Source organism: Mustela nivalis, assembly GCF_964662115.1.
Source record: "Mustela nivalis genome assembly, chromosome: 6".
Taxonomy (NCBI): Eukaryota; Metazoa; Chordata; class Mammalia; order Carnivora; family Mustelidae; genus Mustela; species Mustela nivalis.
Window position 1 is genome coordinate 41,699,415 of NC_139025.1, and position 21,747 is coordinate 41,721,161.

Consider the following 21,747-nt stretch of genomic DNA (forward strand, 5'->3'; position numbering starts at 1 on the left):
AAGCATTAGTACCTTTTCTATGACTATAACTCTATTTAGTAGAATTAAGGATAAGACTATTTCTTGAGCTCTGGTATGTCCCAAGAACTGTGTTGAACACTGCTGATAAAACTTTGAAGGAGACATAACCCTATCCCTCAGGGAGTTTACATTCAACGGGAGGAAATGGATTTAACAATGTAAATAGGCAAAATATTTGCACCTTGTAGTTAGAAGAAAGAAGAGACAAAGGAGGTTTGAACTTTAGGCCTGGTACTTAGGGAATGGCTTTCTGATTGGCTAATATTTAAACTGATTGTTACAGGAATATAAGTTTGTGTTACAGGAACTGTCAGGTCAGTATGGCCTGTCACAGTGTTTAAGTGGTTGAGGTGACAGGAGGTGAAATCAGAGAGGTGGACATGAGAATGGATCTAGAATTTTAGAGCTTGAATTTTAATCTGGTTGTAAACAGAAGGCCATCAGCACTTTGTTTTAACTCTTAAATACTTCACTGTATATTTTCCCCCAAACAAGAACATTTTACTTAACCAAAATACAATTATGAAAATTAGAAAATTAACAATACTATTTTCTAATCTACACACTTTATTTGGATTTTGGCAATTCTCTCAATTCCTTTCATAGTCAAAGAAAATCGAACATCGAGCATTGCATTCAGTTGTCATGACTGTGGTCACCTTTAGGCTGGAAAATAGGTGCTTAATATTTCTTAAGGTTTCATGGCATTAACATTTTTGAAGACTACGAGCCATTTATTTTATGGGATATACCTCAGTTTAGGTTTGTATAATATTTTTTCATGCTAGGATTCAGGTGACACATTTTTGGCAGGAATGCCACAAAAGTAACCTTGTGTTCACATTAGAGCATATATTAGGAGGCACATGATGCCAGTCTGTTCCACTACTGATGATGTTAACTTTGATCACTTGCTTAAGATTTATCCACCATAAAGTTTCTATTTTGCCCTTTGTAATTAATATATATCTTATGAAGAAATACTTTGAGACTATCCTGGTAAATATCCTGCTACTCCTCAATCCTTCATCCACTGATACTAGTATCTGATGATTCCCATTTGAATGGATTATTAGGATGCTTGCCAAATGGTGATTTTCTAATCCCATGGAAGAGGGAATGTGTAGGTGGATTTTAGATATGTAGGGCTTGCTGAAATATTGGATGTAGGAAAAAAAGGAGAAGAAAGAGTTTCAGTTGCTTCTCCCTGCTAATGAAGCATTATAATTAATGGTTTTTATTCATGAATAAATGGATAAAAGACTTGAATTTACTTGGAAGACAAGCCATTTAAATGTATAATATTATTTTATGCCATACCTTAATATTTTTTTCAATTCAGTATTTAGAAAATGTGATGATCAATGTGTTTAATTTCTAAATACTGAACTTTAAGAATTCTTTGTTATTCTTGTTAAATACATTTAGGCTTTAGATTGCCCCCATCACAGAGATTTGCAGAATCCCTTATCAAAGCAGTTTACGAGTATCTCTGAATATGTCTATTTCCGTGGGAGATTATTCCATTGTCTCAACTTTCCAAAATTTGATCAAAATCAGTTCTTCTCTCTTTTTGTCTTAGAATTAATATTCTTTACCATAGGATTCAGTGACTCTATAATTCTTTGATCCCAGCTTCTGTCATTTGAGGTGGTAATAACAACTTCTTGAGAGTCCTGTCTCCATTGTCAGGCAGTTACCGGAAAGAGACCTTGTTTTAATTGAACCAGAATCTGCTTCCTCAATTTAGCTCTCCTTGACTAAATCTTATTAAGGAAAAAATAGCTAAGCACTACTGTTCTTCAGTGAAACTAACGTCATAGAGGTTGGACTTTGTTTTCTAACGTTGCCCCCCAAATTGTGGGAATGCAATTTGCCTTTTGATAGAAACTCGATAGCCTTAATAAGTATTTCTGTAAAGAAGATAACACATTTGGCAGTAAATATTTTAAAACACTTAAGGAAAAAGATTCATTGACTCTAATAATATAGACTTGCATAAGTTTTCAGTTGTCTTGGGATACACACGCAATAAAAATTATTAAATCTACAAAAAAATTAAAAATATTAAATTTAGGGCTCCTGGGTGGCTCAGGTGGTTAAGCGGCTGCCTTCGGGTCAGGTCATGGTTCTAGAGTCAGACGAAGGAGTCCGGCTTCTGGCTCCGTGCTCAGCAGGGAGTCTACTTGCCCCTTCCCGACCTTCCCAACTCTTTTGCTCTCTTACTTTCTCATGCTCAATCGAAATAAATTTAAAAATTCTTTTTAAAATAATGAATCTAGGAACAATTAAAGAAATGTTTTAAAGGATTCTTTAAAATAATTCGGAAGTGCCTATTTAATATGTCACAAAATTCTTTATAAGTAAAAATCAATGGAAAGAAAAAGAAACCCAACCGTAGTTGAGTACTCATCAAGAGAGAGAAAAACGCCCGCTCGTCCTAAGCGCCCGGCTAGCTCAGTCGGTAGAGCATGGGACTCTTAATCCCAGGGTCGTGGGTTCGAGCCCCACGTTGGGCGAGTTCTTTTTTCCATTTTCCCTTAAACATTTTAGGCTCTCTCCAAAGCTTTATAACCAAGGAGAGTCTTTTAAACCCAATTAATACAAACAATTTCAACATTAACCAAATCTAAGGAAAAATTTTCATTTTGCAAACGAAACGGGTCTCACGCTTGCGCACTCGAAAGCAAGCGTTTCTCTTCCGCGTTGCCTCCCCAGCCACCTCCTTAAAGCACAGAGAACCCCGTAAGGTTTGAAGTTGAGACTGGTTTTCTGGGTTACTATGCATTCCGGCATAGTTGTTGGTAGAGGGCAATTTTTGCTTTTGTCAGAACAAAATTATGAGCCCCAATTTTGACAGCTTTTCAAGAACTAAGAGATCCTAGGGAAAAGCAGTCTTCCTTTCCTGTGTCTTTTACTTTTTCTTCCTCTCGCTCTAGGACGCGTCCTGAGGAAAGGGGCGGGAGGCGGGCGAGGAAATAAAAACATCGTGAGAAACATTTCTTTCTGTGGTCGGCTCTACGGACGGTGCCTACATCGAATTTTCTTCCACTGCTCCTGGGACCGTATTTGGGATCGAGCCATCCAACTGGGTGGAAATCGGGAGGTTAGTACTCTGTTAAAGGTGAGGCTCTTGGCCACAGAGGCACAGGAGAAGGGGGTTGTGGAATTTTCCGAGGCAATTACGTACGGTGGGGAGGCAGGACTTCCGCCTTCTCTGCTCCTCCGGGAGAAGGTCGACGCCACCAACCTGAGGACGCTCGCCGCGCGTCCCCGGCGCTCGCCGACCCCGCCGGCAGGGGGACCGTCCCGGCTCCTAACCGAAGCCAACCGCCGCTGAAGCACCGGTGCCTATCCCTCCGCATGTTACCCGCAGGCTTTCCTGCCACGAAACGACCATTTTTGCTCTCTCCTTTCCTTCAACAAACATGCCGTTATTTCTTTATCTTAAAACAGAACACAGACTTTGACCTAATTTTCCCGCAGGCGGTTACCATTCTATTTCTCTGCAGCCGTCTACGCTCACCATTCGTCCCCCACACCTTTCCAAAGAGACCCAAAATCCACACCTGTGGTTGAACAAGTTTGGTTTATTACACACCGCATAGAGGGACGTGGGGTGTCTGTTTAAGAGGGTGTTAGAAAGAACCTATTATAGGGTCTGGGCTTTACTTGGGTGATTTTGCGGGGGTTGGGGAGCCCTAACAAGTGAATGCCCCTTCTGGATTGGGTGTTCTCAAAAGCAAGGGCAGTTCTACGATCTCAGTAAAACTTATTAATAGGAAGAGTAGACCAAAGGAAGGATAAAGCTGAGATTGGTCAAGTCACTCATTTCGCAAGAGGAGGATGTTTGCTGTTTGCAGTTGGACAGTGACCAGTTCGTCTAAAGTGGATTTTCTGAGTCCGCAACAGCAATCCCAGGCCTCCTGCACTTCTGACCAAACGGTTTTAAGTCGGGGATTCCCATAATCCTCTTCTCCAGGTTGATGATTTCCTAGAATGGCTCTAAGGACTCAGAAAAAGTTTACTTATTCCTGGTTTATTATGGATACAACTCAGAACAACCATATGGAAGTGGTGCATGAGGCAAGGAACGGGGAAGCACAGACCTTCTATGCTGTCTTCTGGCACATCATCCTCCCAGTGCCTGGAACGTGTTCACAATCCTGGGAGCCCTCCGAACCCTGTAGGTTAGGGATTTTCAATGGAGGCTTCACCAGGTAGGCATGATTATTAACTCAATTTTCTATCCGTCTCCTCTCCCTAGAAGACAGGGTGTGTGTGCATATGCAAAAGTTCTAACTGTGCCTTGGGTCTTTCTGGTGAACAGATCTCATGCTGAAGTGATCTAGGAGCCCATCAGGAATTGTCTCATTACAAAAAAAGACACTCCTATTACCCAAGAAATTCCAAGGGAGTTGTGATTTCTGTGTAAGATACTCCTAACATCTTGGTCACACAGGAAATTACAAGCGTTTTAGAGCTCTGTGTCAAGAACCAGGGGCAGAGACCAACTATTTAAGTCACACTTGCCTAACTTCTTTGTTCAAGTCATTAGTGAGCCCCACCCTAAGCACTGTTCTCACCAGCAACTATCCCTCCATCTACTTTACCTGACACCGTTTTTCCCATGTTATTTTCTAACTTACTGTTAGTATGTTTCTTCACTTTCTCCAGCCCTTGGAATGGCAGATTTTTGTCTTTGCTCATTAATGTATCTCAAGCACCTAAACTAATGTCTGGCAGATGTTCAGTAAATACATGCTGAACTGGTGAATTAAGTAGGGTGTATTAGTTCCCTTGGACTGCTCTAACAAAGTACCACAAACTGGGTGCCTTACAACAATGTGAATGCATTGTCTCACCATTCTGGAGACTGGAAGCTTGAAATCAAACTGTACAGAGTTATGCTCTCAAAGGCTCTCTTGAAGAACATTGTATGCTTGTTTCTGGTGTCACCAGCAATCCTTGGTGTTTCCTGGCTTGCAGCTGCAGAACTCTCACTTCCACCTTGGTTATTTCCTGTTTCCTTCCTGTGTACCAGTCTCACATGGCATTTCCCCTCACAAGAATACCAGTCATAACAGGTTAGGGTCTACCATAATGACCTCATCTTAATTTGATTATATCTGCAAAGACTCTTTTCCAAATAAGGCCATATTCACAGGTATTGGAGGTTAGCACTTCAATGTATCTTTCCGGAGCAGACAATTCAACCCCAAACAGAACACTCCATTACTTAACCTCAGCCAACAGGTGTCTGTCACTTTATAGCTACCTACCTATAAAGCTGTTTTAGTCAGAGATTTTTTCATATTATTCAGTGATGAAAAACTTCTCATAAATAATTCATATTCATAAAAAAGTCATAAAGAATTTTAAAAATCACATTTACTACAAAAAGGTAATGTTATTAGTGAATCCATACTATTGACAACCAATGATATACCTACTCCTGGCAAGCCCACTGAGAGCTTTCAAAGTTAGGAAAGGACTTCGTTCTTATGGAGCTTATATTCCAGAAAAGAAGATAAAACCTGTATTGAAATGATCAGAAGGTGCATCAGTTATAGATATGTGCTTATGGGAAAGATGACTACTTTTAAGGGAAAGGGTGCTGTGGAAGAGTGGCAGGTCCAAAGGATTAAAGAACCTTAGTTTTTGGAATGAATATGTTAGGAAACTGGATGGCAGAAGTGATCCTTCAAAGTTTTATTCACTGAAGACTAGAGTCTTCAAGTTCTTCATTACCTAATCCTAAATTATATTTAGCAATGCTTCATCCCAGTGCCAAAATGTTAAGATTTTGTACAGAGAATTCAGTTCATATAGATTGAAATAACTCCAATTATTAAAATTCTACTTATCCTTCAGGAACAAGGGTAAAAACCTTCTCTACAAAGCTTTCTTCAACTCCCTGGTCAGAATTAACTACATCAGGAGGTGTGGTGTGGGGGTGGCAGTGGGGTAATTGGGTGATGGGCCTTAAGGAGGGCACGTGTTGTGGTCAGCACAGGGAGTTATACACAACTCATGAATTACTGAACTCTACATCTGAAACTAATGATGTACTAAACGGTGGCTAATTGAATTTAAAAATATTATTTACATAAAAAAAGAATTATCTACATCAGTAACAAACAACTGATGTCCTCACACTGCCACCACATTCTGTATCATCAGCTGTGTACTAGCCATGTCTATTAATCTGAAAACCACGTAAAGGTAAAGGTAAAAGTCTTACTGTTGTAACATTTAGTGTCTGAAACTACACTATACAAAGAGCAGTCAAATACTGAATGAATCTTATTCCTGTGCTACTAAAGTAGTAGTACATGGTAACAAAGTATAGCTAGCATTATTTTTAATTATTTTTTAATTTTAATATTTTAAAAAAGATTTTATTTATTTGACACAGAGAGAGATCACAAGTAGGCAGAGAGGCAGGCAGAGAGAAGGAAGTAGGCTCCCTGCTGAGTAGACTCCCCACATAGGGCTCGATGTGGAGCTGGATCTCAGGACCTTGAGATCATGACCCAAGCTGAAGGCAGAGGCTTTAACCCACTGAGCCAACCAGATGCCCCTTAGTTTTAATTTTTTTTTAAAGACTTTATTTATTTGATAGACAGAGATCACAGTAGGCAGAGAGACAGGCAAAGAGAGACGGGGGAAGCAGGCTTCCTGCTGAGCAGAGCCCGATTCGGGACTTGATCCCAGGACCCCGGGATCATAACCTGAGCTGAAGGCAGAGGTTTTAACCCACTGAGCCACCCAGGCACCCTAGTTTTAATTTTTTAAAAGATTTTATTTACTTACTTGAGAGAGAGAGAGCGCACAGAGGAAGAGTGAGAGCAGGAAGCAGACTCCCCAGTGAGCAGAGAGCCCAATGTGCGACTCGATTTCAGGACCTTGGGATCATGACCTGAGCCAAAGGCGGATGTTTAACTGACTAAGCCAGCGGGCACCCCGCTGCAAGTTTTTTTTTTTTTTAAGAAATATTTTTAAACACACACACATACACAAAGTTCTTCTCCACCCCCTTAAATTCTTTCCTATTCTTAATGCCAGGAACCAGCTCTTTCAAGTGTTAGTGGGTGCTGGTATTTTCACACATAAAGTATATGGCAAAACTAGGAAGGACCCAAAAGGACAATCAAAATGATTAAACCATGTGTAAGAATGGACACAGGTTATATAGTCCAGAAAATGTATCAAGTCCTACTCTGTCTTCAGAAATATGAGTACATTCTTCAGGAACAGGTGTACATATTTTCACAGGCATCTGGGAAGAATAAAAACCAGCAATATTTCAGTAAGAGGTAGTTTGTTAAAAACAAATGAAGAACAAACAAAAATAAAAATCAAACACTGAGTACCTATTTCTAAGAACCTCTATCATGGAAAGATAAAAAGCACAAGAGATTAAAAACATTATGAATACATGTTTATAAAACAGTTTCATAAAAATACATAAAATGAAATACCTTTGCATAAAAATGAAATACCTTTCTTCTTAGAAATGCAGAATTATTCATAAAGACACTGTAAAGTTAAAAAGTGAACATTTCCGTACTTTGCTTAACAAATGTTTAACTAATCTACTGAACATTCTCAGTTTAAAGGGTCAAATATATTCCTGGAAAAGTAGCATTCTCACATGGACACAAAAATACCAAAACAAAAGGATTTGAAGAAAGAGACCCATGTTAATATTTGAAATACCTAGTAATGGTTAACATTATTTATTCTTTAAAAGAATTATCTGCTAAAAGTAATTAAACAGATGGATTCTCCAATACTCAGGGCAGATGATGTGAATTGCGGAGGGACAATGTTTTTACTCTTTTTGGAAACTAAACCATGTAACAAACTTCCAAAATTAAACTGCTTTACTATATTTTATTGATATAAATACAACAAATTTCATAAGCATCAGCTACTGTTTTACTACTACACAAGAGAAACAACAGTCAAAAGAATTAAATATTAATGCAAAGTAACTACAGAAAGCTTTCACTTCCATAATGTCACCTCTAACAGCATCCTATATACTTTGTACAATTTGCTTATAATTGATTAGATACTTGACACAAAGCAAAGTTGAATTTCTATCAAATTTTTATTTCTCAGTGGAAAATGCTCTCTTCATCAGCGGTGGCTGAGCTTTCCCGACATCAAACATCATTTCCAAAGGTGGGTTATTAAGAGAACACCAATCAGGTATACGGCCTGTCTGATTATAATACTCCTTTGAGACTGAACGGCTCCCAAGTATGTCCTGTAGTGCTCCAAAAATAGCTCCTGTGTGGTAAAAAATATTTTTATAGTCAAGATGAAAACTTTTACCAGAAAAGTTTATGTACAGGTGAAACATACTCATACTCCTCAAATGCTTACAGTTTTTTATATCTTTTATTTTTAATAACAGAGTAAGCCACAATTCCTATGTTGAAAGTAACTTAAATAGCCTATAGCGGATTATAGGTAGAGAGTGGTAGAAACTACTTTCAATTCTGTGTAAATACAGTAAATAATGTGTGGTTTTCTTTGCCACAACTTTAAGATTGTATGTCAATAAATAAAACAGTACTGTAAAACCCAATAAGCATCATTATAAAGCCATCCAAGTCTATGCTGAAGACTTTATAAAGACCCACAAAGCAGTCTTTAAAAAATAATTTGGTAACTAAATCCGTTTGTCCTAGATCAAATAACATTTTAACCAAATTCTACAAGAAATATTCATTTAAAATCTCAATACTTTTTCTAATGATCAAGATACCTATTAGCTGCAAGTGCATTATAAAACTCATATTAGAACATATATAAATACAGCCATGATTGTTTTTCTCTTCAAAGTAGTATCTCTTTTTCCCTCCCTCTCTTCCTATATATGTATATCTTCAAAGTAGTCTCCTTCTCTTTCTCTCTCTCTATATATATGTATATAGTCTCTTTCCCTCTCTATATATAGTCTCTTTATATATATAGGCTATTTCCTTATTTCAATGAGCCTATCATTTCCTATGAATTATCATTCAATGAACTCAGTCACAAAATAAAGTGTAATTATAAAATAAAGATATCAATTCTCATATATGTCTCACAAATTACCTTTAGAAGGAATTAAAACAAATGTTATGAGCAATGGTAGTATACTGGAATAAATGCACAGCTGTCAATAACTATTGTGAGAAATGACTTTAACTGGATGAAGTTTACATAAAAAATTGAAGTGCAAATGCCAAGAGAAATGGGTATATATTTCTGACAATAACTTAAGGAAAAGTCAGTGCTCAAATAAAATTATTTAATAGTTCTATTAGTTTGTTAAGTGAGCAATTTTTAAGACTGAATCATCTATTCTAATATATCCATTAATAATACCAGTTAGGGACCAATTACTACATAATCATTATATTTTAAAAACTAAATTCTTACCTCCCAACCAGGCCACACAATTAGCCTTTGCAGGTGGAGTATGAATTCGGAATGTCTTGGTGCCGAGTGCTTTGTTATATTTTGGTTTTTCTACCAAATACCTTATTTCTGCAAGCAATCTGTGGAGAAATCCTGGCAACATAGATGTTCCACCTATGACTACCAAATTCTCTGCCAGTTGCTTTCTGGTGTCTATTGGACACTGTTTTTAAAGAGAAAGAAAAAAAAGAGTTTATTCTTAACTGTATAAATAATCCTTGATTGAATTCAGGAAAATATACAGATTATATATTACAAATTAAGTAGGTGATCATTACCATTTAAAAAAAGGCACAGCAAGATTTCTTTAACAAAGGAGTTTTTCATGTAGCCAATATAACTATGATAATACTGCCATATTCTTAATATAGAACTCCAAAGATTTTAAAATCTAACAGTATAGAATTTAAAATTCGACAGGGTATATGGTAGTTATATGTGAGTATTCTCGTTTTCAGAGTAAAATGACTCAGCTGACTCAGAAGGACATGAGAAAAAATAACATTACTTCTTTTTTTAGTAAGGAAAATATGTAGAAACTTAATTTTTCTAATTTTTCTGATAGCGTCACAGTATTATATCCAGAGCCAGTTGGCCAGTGGGAAGAGAATATTCTTAGAAAAATTATGTTTCTATATCAGTTCTAAAAATTAGAATGCTGAAGTCTTTCACTGATGCTATGTTTTTCATAAAAGCCTGAGTAGAGCTGCCAAAGGTAGACAATATCTTCCAAAGCGATGGCATTTCACATGGAGTTCTGTGATTCCATAGTCATTAAACAAAAGAGACATACTATAATATACCCTATGGAACTTAAAATTCAATACTATACAAACCCGCATTTAAAGAAACTATAAGCTATATTAGGTAAAAAATAAAAATCTGATATTGTTGCTACAGAAAAAATACCTGATAGCCTAACTTACCCTGAGTCTGAAATGTTGTAAATACCCTATCTCAGTGCCAAAGTAAAACTCAGTAACAGTAAAATTTAACATAAAAACTAAAAATTGTAACCAGTGGCTAAAATATAAATACAGGGGCTCCTGGGTGGCTCAGTCGGTTAAGCACCTGCCTTGAGCTCAGGTCATGATCTCAGGGTCCTAGAATCGAGTTCCATATCGGGCTCCCTGATCAGCGGGGAGCCTGATTCTCCTTCTCCCTCAGCCTGTCGCTGCCCCTGCCTGTGCTCTCTCCACCAAATAAATAAATTAAATCTTTAAAAATAAAAAATAAAATATAAATACAGAAAATAACATTTAAAAATTTTCTCAGGTCGCCTGGCTATCTCAGTTAGTAGATATGTGACCCTTAATTATGTGATTGTGAATTCAAACCCCACATGAGGTGTAGAGATTACTTAAAAATTTTTTTTTCTCAGGGCGTCTGGGTGGCACAGTCAGTTAAGCATTCAACTCTTCACTTCAGCTCAGGTTGTGATATCAGCGTTGAGACTGGGCCTGGCATCAGGCTCCCCACTCAGTGTACCATCTGCTTAAGACTCTCTCCCTCTACCCCTCCCCCCCCATACTCTCTCTAATAAATAAATCTTGAAGAAATTTTTTTTTCTCTAAAAGGCTGTAGTCCTAAACTGAAACTTTCTCCAAAATCAAAATACAAAATACCTGTATAAGGGAATCCAGTATTAAAGTGGCAACTGATTTCTCTTCATTATCTTGTTCAAAAAGAATCTCCACAACTGAATCTCTAATGAGATTAAAAACAGAGAGTGCTTTGTTGGCATCATATAATACAATACAGAACATACCATCAGTTATTTTTTTTAAGTAACAGTACTATGTTAACATAGAATCATTATTAAAACCCAGGGTGTTTGCATTTGTGAACAGGAGAGTAACAGCACCTGCCTTACAGGTGTGGAGGTAAGAATTCAATGAGTCAATAGCACATTGCCTGGTACAAAGGAGGTACTCCTGAAGTATTAGCTACAACTTATTATGTACAGATTAACATAACATACATTTTGTCCAATTATACTTCCTTAAGCCTATCAACAGAAAAGGAATGAAATTCTATAAAAGTAAGATTCAAAGCAGGTCCACATACAAAACATTAAAAAAATAACCCTCTCTCCAAGCATTTCTTTGTTTTTAAAAATAACATATGGCAAAGATTGTTGCCTATCAAAATATCCATTTTCCTGTTCGTTCTCAAATTAAAAGAACCCTATTTTGAGGGTAGCACAAGGAAGATTTTTGTAGTGATGGAACAGTTCTGTATCTTGATTATGGTGGTGATTAAAAAAATCTATGTGTGGCTAGGTTGGAGAAGACCATTAGTGACAACATAGAATCTCTAAGGGCAGAAGTGAGAGCCAATCTGGCAGAATTTAAAAATGCTATCAATGAGATCCAATCTAATATAAATACTCTAATAGCTAGGGTAACCAAGGTAAATAACTGAGAAGATGGAATTAGTGATTTAGAAGACAAACTATTAGAAAAGAAGGATCAGGAGGAGATAGGGAACAAACAGCTCAGAAGCCATGAAAACAGAATTAGGGAGACGCAATGAAACATTCCAATGTCAGAATTAACTGGGATCCCTGAGGGGAATGGAGAAAGAGAGAAGACTACAAGTTATAATTGAACAAATTCTGGATGAAAATTTCCCTAATCTGGGGAACGGAACAAGTGTTCATGTCTTAGAGGCAGAAAAAACACCCACTCCCCAAGATCAACCAGTCTAGAAAGACATCCAGACACTTAATGTGAAATTCACGAATCATAATTTCAGACAGGAGGTCTTAAGGGCAGTGATTGCTTAAATACAGAGGAAGGACCATCAGAATAACATCAGACCTGTCCACAGAAACCTGGCAAGATAGAAAGGGCTGACAAGACATATTCAGGGCCCTAAATGAGAAGAACATGCAGCCAAGAATACTTTATCTAGCAAGGCTGATATTCAAAATGGATGGGAAGATAAAGAGCTTCCAAGACTGGCAAGGTTTAAAAGGGTATGTGAGGGGTGCATTGGTGGCTCAGTAGGTTAAGCCTCTGCCTTCAGCTCAGGTTATGATCTCAGGGTACTGGGATCGAGCCCCACATCGGGTTCTCTGCTCCGCAGGGAGCTTGCTTCTCTATCTCTCTCTGCCTGCCTCTCTGCCTACTTGTGACCTCTGTCTGTCAAATAAATAAATAAAATCTTTAAAATAACATAACATAACATAACATAAAATAAAATAAAATGGTATGTGACCAAGCCAGCACTACAAGAAATATTAAAGGGGGTTCTATAAAAGAGCGAGCCCAAGAGTGACAAAGAATAGAAATTTACAGAGACAACCTATAGAAATGAGGACTTCACAGGCAACATGATGTCAATAAAAACTTATGTTTCAATAATCACTTTCAACATGAACAGCCTAAATGCTCCCATAAAATGGCACGGGGTTGCAGACTGGATAAAGTGACAGGACCCGTCCATATGCTATCTACAAGATAAATCCAGACTGAAAGTAAAGGGATGGAGAAGCATCTTTCGTGCCAACAGGCCTCAGAAGAAAGCTGGGGTAGGGATTTTCATATCAGATAAATTAGATTTTAAGCTAAAGACTATAGTCAAGAGATACAGAAGAACACTACATTATTCTTAAAAGGTCTGTCCACCAAGATCTAACAATTGTAAATATTTATGCCCCCAATATGGAGGAAGCCAACTACATAAGCCAACTATTAATCAAAACAGTCATGTTGATATGAATACATTAATTGTAGGGGATCTTAATATGCCATGCTAAGTAATTGGTCATCCAAGTAGAAAAACAATAAAGAAACAAGAGCCTTGAATGACACATTGGACCAGATGGACCTCATAGATATACACAAAACATTCCACCCTAAAACAACAGAATACTCATTCTTCTCGAGCTCACATGGAACTTCCTCCAGAACAGAGTACATACTGGGTCACAAATCAGGGCTCAACCGTGATACCAAAAAAAAAAAAAAAAAAAAAGATTGAGATTATTCCCTACGTATTCTCAGACCACAATGCTTTGAAACTGGAACTCAACCATAAGAAAAAGTTTGGAAGGAATTCAAACACTTGGAAGCTAAAGACCATCCTGCTCAAGGATCAACCAGGAAATCAAAGAAGAACTTAAACAATTCATGGAAACCAAAGAGAATGAAGACAGATAGGTCCAAAATCTATGGGATACAGCAAAGGTAGTCCTAAGGGGGAAATACACAGCCATCCAAGCCTCACTCAAAAAAAAATGAAAAAATCCGGAATACACCAACTCTCTTTATGCCTTAAAGAACTGGAAAATCAACAACAAATTAAGCCAACCCCATGTAAAAGAAGGGAAATAATCAAGATTAGAGCAGAGATCAATAAGTTAGAAACTAGAGATGCAGTAGAACATATCAATGAAACTAAAAGCTGGTTCTCTGAATCAGTAAGATCAATAAACCACTGGCCAAACTAATCCAAAAGAAAAGAGAGAGGACCCAAATTAATAAAATTATGAAAGGGGGAAGAGATCACTACTAACACCAGGAAATACAATCATCAGAAATTATTATCAACAGTTATATGCCAGTAAGTTAAGCAACCTAGAAGAAATGGATGCATTCCTGAAAACCTATAAACTTCCAAGACTGAAACAGGAAGAAATTGACAACCTGAATAGACCAATATCTAGAAATGAGATTGAAGCAGTGATCAAAAACCTCCCAAAAAACAAGAGTCCAGGACCTGAAAGATTCCCTGGGGAATTCTACCAAACATTCAAAGAAGGAATTAACCTATTATCCTGAAGCTGTTTCAAAAAATAGAAACAGAAGAAAAGCTTTCAGACTCTTTCTATGAAGCCAGCATTACTCTGATCCCTAAACCAGGCAAAGACCCTATCAAAAAGGAGAATTTTAGACCAATATCCCTGATGAATATGGATGCCAAGATTCTTAACAAGATACTAGCTAATAGGATCCAACAATATATTAAAAAGATTATCCACCACGACCACGGGGGATTTATCCCTGGGATGCAAGGTGGTTCAACATTCGCAAATCAACCAATGTGATAGAACAAGTCAATGAGAAAAGAACCACATGGTCCTCTCAATTGATGCAGGAAAAGCATTTGACAAAATACAGCACCTTTCCTGATTAAAACTCTTCAAAGTACAGTGATAGAGGGAACACTCCTCAACTTCATAAAATCTATCTAGGAAAAACCCACAGCAAATATCATTCTCAATGGGGAAAAGTGGACACCCTTCCATTTGAGATCAGGAACAGGACAAGGACGCCCACTCTTGCCACTGTTGTTCAACATAGTAATAGAAATCCTAGCAACAGCAATCAGAAAACAAAAAGAAATAAAAGCTATTCAAATTAGCAAAGAAGAAGTCAAACTCTCTCTTCACAGATGACATGAAACTTTCTATGGAAAACCCAAAAGACCACCCCCAAACTACTTGAACTCATACAGCAATTCAGTAATGTAGCAGGATACAAAATCAATGCACAGAAATCAGTTGCTTTCTTGTACACTAACAAGGAAAATATAGAAAGGGAAAATAGAGAACTGATTCAATTTACTACAGCACCAAGAACCATAAGATACCTTGGAATAAACCTAACCAAAGAGGTAAAAGATCTGTACTTGAGGAACAACAGAACACTCATGAATAAAACTGAAGACACAAAAAAATGGAAAAACATTCCATGCTCATGGATAAGAAGCATAAACATTGTTAAAATGTCCATACTTCCCAGAGTAATCTATACTTTCAGTGCCATCCTGATCAAAATTCCACCAGCATTTTTCAAAGTACTGGAACAAACAATCCTAAAATTTGTATGGAACCAGAAAAGACCCCAAATTGCTAAGGAAATGTTGAAAAAGAAAAACACAACTGGGGCATCACGTTGCCTGATTTCAAGCTTTACTACAAAGCTGTACTCACCAAGAAAGCATGGTACTCGCACAAAAACAGACACACAGACCAGTGGAATAGTAGAGAGTCCAGATATGGACCCACAACCCTATGATCAAATAATCTTTAACAAAGCAGGAAAAAATATTCAGTGGAAAAAAGACAGTCTCTTCAATAAATGGTGCTGGGAAAATTGGACAGCTAAGTAAAGAAGAATGAAACTCACCCATTCTCTTACACCATACACAAAGAAAAACTCAAAATGGATAAAAGACCTCAATGTAAGGCAGGAATCTATCAAAATCCTAGGGGAAAACATTGGCAGTGACCTCTTTGACATCGGCCACAGCAACTTCTTTTAAGACATGTCTCTAAAGGCAAAGGAAATAAAAGCGAAAATGAACTTTTGGGACTTCATCAAGATCAAAAGCTTCTGCACAGCAAAGGAAACAGCCAACAAAACAAAGAGGCAACCCACGGAATGGGAGAAGATATTTGCAAATGACACTACAAAGGGCTGATATCCAAGACCTATAAAGAACTCCTCAAACTCAACACTCAAAAACCAGATAATCATGTCAAAAAAGGGGCAGAAGACATGAACAGACATTTCTCTAAACAAGAGAAACAAATGGCTAACAGACACATGAAAAAACATTCAAATCAAATCAAATCAAATCAAAACCACACTGAGATACCAGTTACTTACACCAGTTAGAATGGCCAAAATTAACAAGGCAAGAAACAAGTGTTGGAAAGGATGTGGAGAAAGGGGAGCCCTCTTACACTGCTGGTGGGAATGCAAGTTGATGCAGCCACTTTGGAAAACAGTAGGGAGATTCTTTAAGAAATTAAACATAGAGCTACCCTATGACCCTGCAATTGCCCTACTGGGTATTTACCCCAAAGATATGGATATAGTGAAATGAAGGGCCATATGTACCCCAATATTCATAGCACCAATGGCCACAATCACCAAACCTTGGAAAGAGCCAAGATGCCCTTCAAGAGACAAATGGATAAAGAAGATATGGTCCATATATACAATGGAGTATTATGCCTCTATCAGAAAGGATGAATACCCAACTTCTGTATCAACATGGACGGGACTGTAGGAGATTATGCTGAGTGAAGTAAGTCAAGCGGAGAGAGTCAATTATTATATGGTTTCGCTTACTTGTGGAGCATAAGGAGTAACATGGAGGACATGGGGAGATGGAGAGAAGTGAGCTGGGGGAAATCAGAGGGAGAGACAAACCACGAGAGACTGTGGACTCCAAGAAACAAACTGAGGGTTCTGGAAGGGAGGGAGGTGGGGGGATGGGTGAGCCTAGTGGTGGGTATTAAGGAGGGCATGTATTGCATGGACACTAGGTGTGATGCATAAACAATGTATCCTGGAACACAGAAAAAACAAAATTAAATTTGAAAAAAATCTATGTGTGATAAAATTACATAGAACTATACATACACATTACACTGATGCCAATTTACTGATTTTGCTATTAGGGTACAGTGAAGATGTTAACCACTGGGAGAAACTGGGTGAAGAGTACATGGAGATTTCCCTATATTATCTTTGCAATTTCCTGTGACTCTATAATTATTTACAAGGAGAAAAAAAAAGGATAGAACTCCATTTTTAAGCTGGATAGAATGCCCCTCCCTAGTTGAAACACTGTATTTATGGCGCCTGGGTGGCACAGTCATAAAGCCTCTGGTCATGAACCTGCTTCTCCCATTCCCACTCTCCCTCTGGTGTTCCCTCTCCAGTTATCTCTCTCTCTCTCTGTGTCAAATAAATAAAATCTTAAAGAGGAAAGATAAGGACATTTTCTCTCTTTTTTTTTTTTTTTTGGTCAGAAATACTGTATTTCGGGGTGCCTGGTGGCTCAGGGGGTTAAAGCCTCTGCCTTCAGCTCAGGTCATGATCCAGGGAGCCTGCTTCTCTCTCTCTGCCTGCCCCTGCCTACTTGTGATCTCTGTCTGTCAAATAAAATAAATAAAATCCTTAAAAAGAAAAGAAAAGAAACACTGTATTTACCTTATAGTAACACTGTATTTACATTGTAGCTAGATGAGTAGCTAAGTAATAGACAATGAGATAGTGGCAGAAGTGGTATATGGGGCTTCTAGAAAGTCTCCTTAAAAAGGAGAGGAAACAGGGGCACCTGAGTGGCAGAGCTGGTTAAATGGCCAACTCTTGGTTTCAGCTCAGGTTGTGACCTCAAGGTCATGGGACCAAGCCCTGAGTGTGGCACTGCACTCAGCACAGAGTTGGCTTGAGAATCTCTCTCCCTCTCCTTCCAACCCTTCTCCCTACATGGATTTAATCTCTCTCTCAAAATTAATTAATTATTTTTTTAAAATGGAGGGGGTACCTGTGTGGCTCAGTCATTAAGCATCTGCCTTTGGCTAAGGTCATGATCCCAGCATCCTGGGATTCCTGCTTCTCCCTCTTCCACTCCCCCTGTTTGTGTTCTCTCACACTGTCAAATAAATAAATAAAATCTTTAAAAAATCAAAATAAAGAAAAATGGAGAGGAAGCACTTTTTCTTTCCCTTCTTATGGTATCTTGCTTTAAACAGAGATATAGTAGCTGTCCCTCCACCAACCACCCTGGTCCCTAAGGACAGGGATACCCCCCGCAAAGGATGAGAGATGAAAGGATGTTTACATCCCTGACAGGAGTTGTCATACCATCTCAGGACTATCTACCTGTGAACTTCTTTTAAAAGAGAGACAAACTTTTTTTTTTTTTTTTTTTTTTTAAGATTTTTGTTTATTTATTTGAGAGGGAGAGAGAGAGAGAGCACGCACATGCTCACGCACGCGCATGAACGGGAAGGGGCAGAAGAAGAGGGAGAAGCAGGCTGCTGAGTGGGGAGCCTGATGTGGGGCTCAATCCCAGGATCATGACCTGAGCCAAAGGCAGACACTTAACTGACTAAGCCACCGAGGTGTCCCAAGAGAGACAAAATTCTATCTTAGTGAAGCCACTACGTCAGGTTTGTGTAATTGGTGGCCAACCTGAATCCTAAGTGATACAATACAAAACGATCTATATATATGCATATATAAACACGACTTCTTAAAAATAAAATTTAGAATTTTTAGAAGCATAGAATTTTGAAGCTTTCTTGAATCTTTTTCAAATCATAAATTTTATGAGACTCTTTATAAGACTCAACCTACCTGCTAACGATCCATTTCATCATTAAGGTATACTGAGGCCTGCACTATGCTCAACACTCACAGTCAGCCACTTGCTGCTATGCCTGCATACTTCCATTTCTACCAGTTGAGATGAATGGTTACAGAGCACCAGTTTTCTTTTTCCAAGGTTTTTATTATCAGTAGATTTGATATTGAAATTATATAATTTTACAATTACTACTTAACAAATAATAGAGTAGAAAATAAATTGTTTTTCTATGCGAACTATTGCTAAATGTTTTGAAAAGACAATTATTTTTTAAATCTTTTTTTTTTTTTTTAAGATTTTATTTATTCATTAGAGAGAGAGAAAGCATACAGGTAGAAGTAGTAGGAGAGGGAAAAAGAATCTCAAGCAGATTCCAGCACTGAGCATGGAGCTGGACATGGGGCTCTATCCCAGGACCCAGAGATCATGATCTGATCCAAAATCAAGAATCAATGCTCAACTAAATTGAGCCACCCAGGTGCCCTTAAAATCTTTTTAATATGGTAATACAATGGTAAAAGTCTAGAAAAAAATGTCTCTAAGAATTCTGTACAAAGACTGATTCACAAATAACTAAGTTCTCACTGTACTTAAAACAAAAACAACAACAACAAAAACACTTGGAAATAATAAACCATGAATTTCCAGGTTTATATATACTTAATTTCAAACTCTAAAAGAAGATTTACCCTCAAAGAAAAGTTCCCAGAAAAAAGTTTGGCAAATAACTACATATTTATATTCTTTAATATGAAATGTTTAATATACGGTTTTTTAAAATGGTCTTTTACTTTAAATGACCCTTCTGATTTACCAACAAAGTACTGGTCAGAACTATGTGTATTAGGTTTCAACAGAACTAGATTTTTCAGTAGGAAAAACATGTTAGCAAACAACTGTAAATTAACTGGTCTGAAATGTGAAACATGGTGGTTTTTTTATTCCCAGTCTATTTTCCTACTAATATGTAGCCAAAACCTCCATTTTAATTTCCTTCAACATCTATTTTCTTCTCTTATTTTGGGCTCCACTCAAATTTAAATTTAATTAAATTAAAATTAAATTTTATTTAATTTTATTAATTTTAAATTAAATTAAAATTAAATTTTAATTTTCCTGGAGAAAATTTAAATGGTAACTTCTTTTTTTTAAGATTTTTACTTATTTATTTCACAGACAGAGATCAGAAGTAGGCAGAGAAGCAGACAGAGAGAGAGGAAGGGAAGCAGGCTCCCTGCTGAGCAGAGAGCCCAAAGCAGGGCTCCATCCCAGGACCCTGGGATCATGACCTGAGCTGAAGGCAGAGGTTTAACCCATTGAGCCACCCAGGGGCCACTGGAGAAAATTTAAAATAGTAATTTAATGAATATAATTTTAAAAAGAGATAAAATGATTAAAGTTGCTATCAAAAAGTATTACATTCTCACTCTTTTTGTTCTCCTACCCTACCTTTTATTTTTTTATTATTTTTTTTTAAGGATTTTGTTTATTTATTTGACAGACAGAGATCACAAGTAGGCAGAGAGAGGGGGGGAAGCAGGCTCCCTGCTCAGCAAAGAGCCCGATGCAGGACTCAATCCCAGGACCCTGAGATCATGACCTGAGTTGAAGGCAAAGGCTGTAACCCACTGAGCCACCCAGGCACCCCTACCCTACCTTTTTAAATGTCTGTATATTTATGTTCATCCTTTCAATATCTCAACCTCTGTATTATCTCAGAATCCTACAGTTACATAACACTTTTCTGTGCATAACTCTCTTCTGGTATTTTACAAATGGAACTTTTAAAACAAATTTTATAAAGCTTGTGTATAAACATAAATGCTATTGTTACCAATATAATCATGTAAGTCCTTAACAACTTATATTGCATCATTGGCTAAAATAATGTAATGAATAATGAAAAAGTGAATTACTAACTAGTCCTTAAGATTTAGCATATTTGGCGTGCCTGGGTAGCTCATTCCATTAGGTACCTGCCTTTGGCTCTTAGGGTCCTGGGATGGAGACCCATGTCAGGCTCCCTGCTCGGTGGGGTGTCTGCTTCTGCCCCTACCCCTGCTCCTTCTCTCTCTCAAACAAATAAATCTTTAAAAAAAAAAAAAAAAAAAAAGATTTGGCATATTTGGAAGAATGCATTCTTTCTACCATGAAAACATTTTAAAGCAGGAGCCAGCAAACTGTGGCCTGCAAGCCAAATTCAGCCCATCTGTTTTTGTAAATGAAGTTTTTATTAGAACACAGCCATGGTCATTCATTTACATACTGTCTACGGCTGATTTTGTACTCTAATTGTACCAAGTACAGTTGCAACACAGATCATATAGTTCACAAAGCCTAAGGTATTTACCCTTTGGTTCTTGACAGAAAACGTTTGCTGAAGCCTGTTTTAAAATATTATACTTTAGGGGCACCTGGGTGGCTCAGTCAGTTGAGTGGTCTGACTTAGATTTGGGCTCAGGTCATAATTTCATGAGATCAGCCCTGTATCAGGCTCTTTGTTCAGCATGGAGTCTGCTTGAAATTCTTTCTTTCTCTCTGTCCGTCCCACAGCTCATGCATGTATGCTTTCTAAATAAATGAAATATTGTGGGGTTTTTTTAAGATTTTATTTATTCATTTGAGAGAGAGAGCACAAGCAAGGGGAGCAGTAAAGGGAAAAGAAAGGAAGAAGTAGACTCCCCACTGAGCAGGGAGCCCAATGTGGGGCTTGACCTGAGCTGAAGGCAGACAGTTAACCAACCTAAGCCACCCAGGAGCCCCTAAATAAAATCTTAAAGAAAAAAAAAAATTATTATACTTTATTTACTACTATAGTCCTACTAATTAATTCTGAGTTACTTAAAAAATTTTTTAAGGATTTTACTGATTGATTTGACAGAGATCACAAGTAGGCAGAGAGGCACGCAGAGAAAGAGGAGGAAGCAGGCTCCCTGCTGAGCAGAGAGCCCGATGCAGGGCTCAATCCCAGGACCCTCAGATCATGACCTGAGCCAAAGGTAGAGGCTTTACCCACTGAGCCACCCAGGTGCCCCAGTTACTTAAATTTTTTATAAAGTTAAAAAGCTGAGTAACAGGGGTGCCTGGTTGGCTTAGTCGGTTAAGTGTCTGCCTTTGGCTCAAGTCATG

General features: G+C 37.7%; 2 protein-coding genes across 4 annotated transcripts in view; one reads left to right on the forward strand and one right to left on the reverse strand.

The window, feature by feature from the left end:
- TIMM9 (translocase of inner mitochondrial membrane 9) overlaps positions 1–21,747 on the forward strand; it is a 906,959-nt gene that overhangs the window by 148,664 nt on the left and 736,548 nt on the right. The window lies entirely within an intron of this gene.
- ACTR10 (actin related protein 10) overlaps positions 7,901–21,747 on the reverse strand; it is a 34,956-nt gene continuing 21,109 nt past the window's right edge. Inside the window, exons 11-13 of the mRNA XM_082735092.1 lie at positions 11,127–11,208; positions 9,463–9,664; positions 7,901–8,322 (exon numbers count right to left, since the gene is read on the reverse strand). Coding sequence (XP_082591218.1) covers positions 8,141–8,322; positions 9,463–9,664; positions 11,127–11,208 — 466 coding nt within the window. The 3' untranslated portion in view covers positions 7,901–8,140. The remainder of the gene's footprint in view (positions 8,323–9,462; positions 9,665–11,126; positions 11,209–21,747) is intronic.